At 37.7% G+C, this 9,182-nt stretch overlaps 1 protein-coding gene across 1 annotated transcript; it reads right to left on the bottom strand.

Moving 5' to 3' along the window:
- Positions 1-1,041: 1,041 nt before the first annotated feature.
- On the bottom strand, positions 1,042-4,393 carry LOC131039491 (uncharacterized). The gene is made up of 3 exons (XM_057972275.1): positions 4,193-4,393; positions 1,742-2,016; positions 1,042-1,675 (listed from the first exon to the last, which is right to left on the bottom strand). The coding sequence occupies exons 1-3, from the start codon at positions 4,391-4,393 to the stop codon at positions 1,042-1,044; spliced, it is 1,110 nt and encodes a 369-aa protein (XP_057828258.1).
- Between the last annotated feature and the right edge of the window lie 4,789 nt (positions 4,394-9,182).

Here is a 9,182-nt window from a genome sequence, read left to right as displayed (position 1 = left end):
CTTAAACACACTGAGAGCATATACCGGGAGTAAACGATGAGTGGCTTTGAGCAGCTGAATCTTACTAGCGCGACAAAGGAGGGTCCCCTTCCAGCCATCCAACTTCCTATTGAACCGGTCAATCAAAGATAACCAAAAAGTATCAGAAGGTTTAGGTCCCAAAGGAAGACCAAGGTAAGTGGAAGGAAGCGAACCAATCCTGCATTCAAGAATGTTAGCAATCTTCTTTTGCCTAGACTCAGGAGTGTTAATAAAATAGATAAAACTCTTAGCTCTGTTGACCATCTGTCCCGAGGCCTTTTCATAGAGGCTGAGGGTGGATTTAATAACTCTAGCCTCCCCCAAAAAAGAGCTCCCCAATAATATTGTTTCATCCACAAAATGCTGGTGAGAGCAAGTCAAGTTAGTACAGGAAGGCTTCGAACCTTTTAGAGATCCTTCCAGTACCTATTTATGAATAAATCTGCCCAGACTTTCAACCATGATAGTAAACAAAATCGGGGATATAGGATCACCCTGCCTTAACCCCCTTGAGGTTCTAAAGAAATGAGAAGGCGACCCATTAACAATAACAATAGTAGAATTTGTAGAGATAAGCTGTCAGATTAGACTAATGACTTTACCCAAAAATCCAAAGGCTTGAAGAACTTTTTTCAGAAAACACCAATCCACCCTATCATAAGCCTTTGCAATGTCCAACTTCAGCAAAAAACCCGAAGATTTAGCCTCCATCAACGAATGAATATTCTCATGAGCAACGATGATGGAGTCAAGGATTTGTCTCCCTGGGACGAAACCATTCTGTTCAGGAGAGATCAGAAGGGGCAGAATCCGCAACAACCACGATGTGAGAATTTTGGAAATGATTTTGTAAAAGGAATTGCACAAACTGATAGGTCTGAAAGCATCCAAAGAATTAACTCCATGCATTTTAGGAATGAGAACAATGAAGGTTGCATCCAATTCCTTAAGCAAAGACCTGGCTCCAAAAAACTCTTTAACAACATTAGAGACATCATTTTCCACAATATCCTAGAAGTGCTAAAAGAAGAACATAGGAAAACCATCAGGGCCAGGGGCTTTATCACCATTAAAGGAGAAGACAACAGTTTTGATTTCCTCATTTGAGGGAATAACTGCTAGGTTGCGGTTCTGATCTTTAGAAAGCACCTTAGGGATAACATCCACCAAAATACCTTGGGCATCCAGATCCAACATAGGATCTGCCTTTAAAAGCTCCCCAAAAAACTCAACAATAGCTTCACTAATTTCCTCTTCCTTCTCTATCCTTCTACCATTTCTGACAAGGTGATCAATTCTATTAGTGGCTCTATGTTTGAGAGTAGTCACATGAAAAAATCTTGTGTTTCTATCACCATCATTTAGCCATAAAGACCTTGATCTCTGTCTCCAAAAGATCTCTTCACGAGCAATGATACTATGGCATTTAGTCAAGACATCACTTTCCTTTGCAAAATTATCACCCACATATCCTTCTTTCAATATCTTATCCCAAATGAGGTTCAGTTCCACTTGAAGAGTTGATTTCTGCAAGAAAATGTCCACAAAGATCTCCTTATTCCATTTTTTCACCATCTCCTTCACAAATCTCAACTTTTTAGCTATACGAAATATAGATGTACCATCAATTTGAACACTCCACCACTCCTTCACACTATAATACAAGCTAGGATGGGATAACCACATCTTCTCAAATCTAAAAGGAAACTTTCTACGTTACCTGCCTTTGGGTTCAACCATAAAGCTGATAAGATAATGATCAGAGTCAACTCTAATCATAGAATTCAAAGAACAAGAGTAATGCTGAAGCCAATCAATAGAAATTAAGGCCCAATCCAATCTAACTTGAATCAACGCAGCCCCAACTCTGCGATTTGACCAAGTGAAAGAGGCTCTAGTCAAGTCAAGATCAATAAGGCACTGATCATTGATAAAATCAGCCAAATCCTGTTTACTATCAAGCTGTATTTGAGAACCCCCAAATTTCTCAGCCTCCTGGAGAGGAGTGTTGAAATCTCCAATAACCAGCCAAGGGATATTATGATGGTTACAACGAAAAGAAGAAAGTCTGGCCCAAAATTTTCTCCTAGAGACTTTGTTGTTAGGTGCATAAATATTAGATAATATCCAAGAAAAACCATCCCTAGTATGTTTAAACAATGTAGCAACATGGTTATCATGACAAAGAAGAACACCTTGAATAAAATGAGAATTCCACAAAGTGACAACTTATCCAGAAGCCCCATCAGAACTACATCCTTGAGACTCACAAAATTTGAAAAACTTAATTTTCTCCACTCTTTCTTTGGACATTTTAGTCTCTTGAATAAGCAAAATGTCTTGTCTATGATCCTTAGCCAAATTATGAACTATGTCCTGTTTATGACAACTATTCATACCTCTAATATTCCAGGATAAAATCTTCATTTCTTACCAGGAGAGTTAAAAAGACTTTCGTGGATCGTCTTTTGTGATCCATCCGCAATGTTTTGCATACACTCCTCTCTTTGCCACCTATTGGATTTCCTACCTGCGCTTCGAGAGGGCCCACAATCCCGTTTGACTTTGTTCCGAGTAGTAACGCCAACACTAGGTTTTTACTGGATTTTCTTCTTCTTCTTTTCCACTTTAGTATAGTTCATATCATCATCAAACTCAATCTACTCCAGACTTATGTTCTCTTTTTTCCTTAGGGGATTGCATCGAATCCAGAATGACCATATTCTGGTACAAATCAGAATGACCTCCATTAGAATTTTGAGATGTAGAATCGCCCAGAATGGGGGTCTTAATCAATCCTGAAAGAATATTTACAAAAGAAGAGCCCAAAACCGGGGAAGATTGATGGTCCTTGAAAGTACAGATAGGGTTCAACCCTTCCCCTTCAACCTCACTTGTTCTGGTACTAGGAGAAATGCATCCGGATCCAACATCATTAGGGTTCATTTCTCCCTCCTCCAGATCATCTTCCATATCTTCCTCCTCAGTATCAGCCATCTCGACAGCTCTAACAATATTTTCTTCTCCCCCCTGTACTGAAGCATTACATCGATCATCCTCTTGGTCCTCCTCCGTTTTACTATTCTGCACTGTCTATATATTTTCCTTACCATTTTCTTCCCGACCTTTCTCCTTAGTGCCCATAATATGCTCACAGTGATGAGCATCCTCTTTGACATTGCTATCCCTTTGGACCTCATTAGGATTGTTAGGCAACTTGTTATCTTCTCTAACATTGCTATCCACATGGACCTCATTAGGCATATCTGGCTTGTTATTTTCCTTACTACCTTGATCCCCATTCAACACTTGCTTAGGCTTCCAAACCCTAGGGCCTCTATTACCGTTTTTATCTTTCTTATTTTTCTAAGGGTATCTTTTTGCCCAATTTCCAACCTTCTTGCACAAGAAACAAACAAAAGGTAGCCATTCATGTTCAATGACCTAGAACAACGATCCCAACTTCGAAGCAAGTTCAACTGAGGAAGGAAGATCCTTAGATTTGCAAAGCCCCACACAAATCCTAACATAAACCATTCTCTTGCTTGTGGCCATCATAGGGTCAATCGAAAGCAGCTTCCCAAACACTCCAACAATACCCTTAAAGATGTCTTGATGCCAATATTCTAAAGGGAGCCCCAAGAGTTTCACCCATACAATAATTGTTTCAAAAAAGGCATCTGACATATCTATATTAGGAGCCCATTTTTTTAGGGTTAAGGAAGATCTTCCCATAACCCATGGTCCCCCACAAAAGGATCGCCGGGATATCTTCGGCATAGGAGAACACAAAGGAGAAAAAACCCCATAGAAGAGCAGAGATATCGACCTATCCTTTAAGCTTCCATCTATGACTTACAAATACCCTTACCACATCAATGTTGGGTCTGGGCCCAAAAAATTTCCCAATAATGGTAAGCTCCATAACAACAATATTATGGTCTATCACTTGATCTAGAATCGAAAGAGTCACCTTACCACTAACCTTATCACAAATGACAGAGACAAGGGGGGAGGACGACTTCCCAATAGGTTTGACTCCAAACAAAGACACCCAATGATTCTTTGTAGCGCCAACAAGAAAAGCGTACTCAGTGGCCCCCTTGATAGGTTGATTCAACCAAGGATCACATGAGGAGACCCTATCATGAGGGCCCTCCTCAGAAGGTACCTTCCTAGTGGCCCTGTCACCTGGGTCCACCTGAAACCCGACATCTGGTTCCCCACCATCTTTAGATTCAGTATCTCCCTGTTTATCCGAACCGCCAGCTGGTAAAGAGGATGAAACACCATCCCCCTGAAGCCCCAATGGAGAACCAGTAACAACAACTGCTTCAACCCTACCAAGACCACCCTGAAGCCCTCGCTCCATGTTTCACATAGTTTGGTTTAAGGTTAGCTTTAGGGTTTTATTTGGTTTTTATCAAACTATCTATAGTTAATGCATCCTTTATTTATTTGAATACTATAAACAAAAACCACCAAGTCATTTTTTTATTCTCATAAATAAACAAATTTTGAAGACAATTTATTTGCATTCAACATTTTGAAGCACAATTTTTTGGTATCTTCCTTCTATTACTTGCATGATCCATGTTTGTTAGAGATATCTCTTTTTGGGAGTATACAATGGGCAAATTTCAATAGAAGATTAGTTGCAATTGCACGTCTCTTATAAAAATTTCTAAATTTATCAAAGAAATCAGAATATCTTTCAAAAATTATAATCCTATCTATTTGTTTATCCAATTGACAAAATCACCTAAAAAATGATGCTAATCATCTAAGCCAAAATGCTACACTCATGAAAACTAGACAGTGATATACATGTGTAAGAAAGAAAGAAATATTCCTCTCCACCTCATAGACTACAAAACTGCAAAGTTAACAATAAATTGAAGAAAAACTTCCACTAATATGCATGTGTCACTGAAAAGTAAATTTGATGCCAACTTTGGGAGCTCAAAACTCCTACAAAATTGTTCCATACTAACAAAAAATTCAAGTTTTCCATAAAGTTGCTTCTTAGAGAAATGTAAGAACCAAATTGGCATTATAGTCTTGAACGTCTATAGAAGATAAGATTAATTAGTTGCTCACAATGTTACAGGAAAATCAAATTTGGTTCAAACTTCAAATAATGGTAAGGCCAATTGTATTTATGAATTTAAAAGAAGAAAACAAATGTGCCTAGAAAAATTATATTGTAACGAATAGCTCTCACTCTCAACAATGAGAATAACCTGGTCAAGAATTAATGGCATTTATTCATTTTTTTGACTAGGACATGTGTGTTTTGGTAAACAATGTAGCTGTGTATGTAGCCCACAAATAGTGTAAGAAAAGATAATGGGATGTTGGCTACCTAACATAGCATAATGAACTAAACTAGACAATAAATTCTCCAATCTTGTTTCACAACACTTGAGCAAGTGATATAGGAACATAATGAAATTTACATTAAAGTAATAGGAGCACCTAATTTAAAAGTCCTAGAGATGTATTTGAGTCATTCCATAGAGGAAACAATACAAAAAACTACCTAGCATCAAATGTAGCTTCTTGCCATAGAAACGAGACTTGGACTCGACGCAAACTCGATAAGGGTGACTTGACTCGGGACTTAAGACTTGGCGTAGACTCGACAAGGGTGACTTGACTCGAGATTCAAGACCCGACAAAAAAACTCAGCTAAGACTCGTCAAAGTGAAAAACCCAAGAAATTTAGAGATTTTTAAGGATTTAAAACTTGTTTCATGCACCCTTTATTAAATAAACCTTAAATACATAATAACATCATCAAATAGAAGCTAATTTGATCACATACACAAGTATACATCAATCACATTAGTATAAACAGAAATTGTAACTAAAGAAAATAACAATTATAGATATATAAGTAGTGTCAAATATAAACATATTACAAAACTCATGGAATATAAAATCAATGACATCAAATGCTCCACACAAATATCAACTACAAGTCTATGGCTTAGAGGAGCCCACATCCTTCTTATAAAGGCGTCTAAGGTAGGTTCTAGATGATTCAAAAACCATAGTCTTTGCCTTGCTCATGACTCCATTCCACCCTCACCCTCACCAACATCAACTATGTTTGTGTCTGGCTCTGCTCGTGCTCTAACATCCTCCTCTGCCATGACTACAACCTCAACCTCTCTATCTACCTGGTCAATCCAATCAAGGCCCTTGTCACTAAAGACAAGATCTGTAGCCTCAATGATCCACTCAAATTCTAGATTGACCTCCTCTAGCGTGATCGAGGTGGTGTCATGGTCTAAAACCTATCTCTATCTAAGTCGAAGGTTGTAATGAACAAAGACTAGATCATTCAACCTCTCCATGGATAGTCTATTACACCTATTGGAGTGTATGTGCTAAAAAATAATCCAATTGCACTCATAAACAGAAGCACTGCATGGTTGACTCAAAATACGAATGACTATCCATTGAAGATTTGGTGTTATCTGAGATTAGAAAAAGAAAAAAAAAGTCTCATTTAATTATAAATTAAACAATATATAATTAATATTATGTTCTTAAAACATATTTTTACCTGGTTGCTTTTTTGTCTGATTCGCTTTGCAAAGTTGACAAGAGAAGACTTCCCCTTCTGCATTAGAAAAGGCCTCTAGATCATGGATTATAGTGCTACTATGATCAGGTGACATTCACTTTATCACTAAGTAGAGCCCATTAAGAACCTCCTCACCCGCCGTGAAATTAGGGTGGAAATGGATTATCGGATTCAGATAATAAGAGGCTGCATGGAGGGCCTTGTGAAGCTGGACATGCCATCTCCTATCAATGATATCCCAAACAGGATGATACTTACTCTCATCTCCATCATAGACAATTTTGATGGCTTCCTTTGCCCTATCCATGCCCTCATATATGTAGCCCAATGCAGGCTTCTCCCCATCAACAACTCATAGGAGAATTACCAAGGGCTCAATGAATTGAAAATATTGTAAAACATTATCTAATATTAGTTAACTTAAGTGTGAATGAAAATAAGAAATAAAAGAGAAATATGAATAAAAATTAAAACATAATGTAGAATTAAAAAAAAAAACACCTTCACAATCTCAACATAAGGGGCCCAAAAGCTTGGCTCATAAAAAAATGCAATCTTCCACATCAATCCCTGTAGTGGTCGTAGCATAGGATGAGGAAATAGACTCTTCACCAACAAACATATGCCTCAAAGCTGCCTTGCACTGAATCAAGGATTGCAATGTGATGAAATTAGTGGCAAATCTAGTGATTCTAGAACAAGCCAACTCCTTCTACCCTGTGCATTGCCTCATTAGGCAAAGGACCCATGAATGATTGTATAAAAAATTGCAAATATTTTTTGCCTTCTCTACACATGTTCCGATCCATGGAACCTTGCCAGTATGCTCCAACATGAGGTTAATGCAATGAGAAACACATGGAGACCAAAATATAGATGGGTACCTGTCCATCAAAAGTTTACCTACACCAACATAATGTGCTACATTATCGATCACCACTTGTACTACATTCTCCTCATCCACCTCATTTATGACCTCATCTATAGCCTGACAAAGAAAAGTGGCATTTTTTGAATGTACAGAAGCATCGATGGACTTTAGGAACATGGCGCCACCTGAAATTTGAAAACAAAGCAAAATCAATGATCATTCAATAAATCTTAAATTAAAAATACTAATCACTAAATCAAATTCAAATTATTCAATCACATGCAAAAGAAACAATAAAATTCAAGAGCGTCTTGTTTCTCCTATTAGTCCAACCATCGGTCATGATGGTGCAACCTTGCTTGCTCCATATCTCACGGTGGTCCTCTAATTTGGCTTTTACATCAACCATTGAATTTGTCAAAATTGGGCCACTAAAGTCAGATTTAGAAGGGGCTTTTGGTGCAGGAGCACCCTCATGCTCAACATGCTCAAACTTGGTTTTTTTTGTTTCTGTTGTTTGATGTCAATAAGGTCTTTTTGGACCATTAATGATCATTTGGAGTCATTTGTGTAAGTTTGGGGTCATTTGGTTAACAGATGTAAAAATTGCTCATTTGTTGTCAAAGTTGTATGCCAACTTTTCATTTTGTAATAACAAATTTTCAAATAGTTGTTGAATTTCAGTTGAGGGTCAGTTGGGGGGTCTAACTGGTTCATATGGGTATAAATAGGCCTCATACACATGACCTAAGGGTTGAATGTTTGCACTTTGAAGTTTTGAGCAATAAAAACACATTAATTTTTGCACTTCTCAAACGTACCAATTTGCAAATCTGTTTGGTAAGGATTGTACTTACAAGTTGGAGAACTAAGACTGGTTGGAGATGAAAGCCCTCTGAATCTACTTTCTATTTCTTTTGGTTTCATTAAGATCCATTAAGTATTAAGAAAGATTGTATTTTTATTCCAGACTAGTAAAAACCATAGGTAGGGTAACCAGTGACCAAGAATAATGTGTATTTTGGCCTTCCACTGATAGAAAATGCCCAAAATTGGTGGAATGACATGTAATTGTATGTATTTCCTTATTCCAAGTTTGTAGGGGTTGGCATGGAGGTTCACACACGTGATGATGCAATAAGAAGTTTGATATCCTCATGTATCAAACAAAGAAGGACAACAAAGTTGAAGAATTTGCCTTGTATGTAGTATTGTGGAGATGTGTGGGGACCCTATTAACCCAAATAACTTGGTTGGGGGCCAAATTGTAGAGAAAGAACAAATGAATTATTAACTGTCCTAAGAGGGTAGACTACAATAGTTTTGTTAACTAGTGCCATTGTCTACAAGTTAAGGTCTTGGTGAGGAGTTTGGGTGTCTAATACTCAAGAGAGTAAACTTAGATGTTGTGTAGGGTCCCTCAAGCCAACTTTTAAGCAACTTTAAGTCATTAATGTATTGATTTGGCCTCTGACCATCAATGATTGATAGTCCTAATTGTAGAAGCTTAATGATCATCAACTCTAGCAGGTGTGACATTGTTGAGAGCCACAACTTTGGATTGTGCATGATCCTATAAGCCCGAGACTAGTTTGCTATGATGTCTACATCGCCCTTATAATGTTGGTTCAAACACACATTAAATGTGTAAGCCTAGAAACCAAGTGGTATATCCAAGAAACTTTATGAGGATGG

This window comes from Cryptomeria japonica, chromosome 6, assembly GCF_030272615.1.
Source record: "Cryptomeria japonica chromosome 6, Sugi_1.0, whole genome shotgun sequence".
In the NCBI taxonomy this organism is placed as follows: Eukaryota; Viridiplantae; Streptophyta; class Pinopsida; order Cupressales; family Cupressaceae; genus Cryptomeria; species Cryptomeria japonica.
Note: the sequence above shows the minus strand (reverse complement) of the source record. Positions and strands in the feature narration are given on the sequence as shown.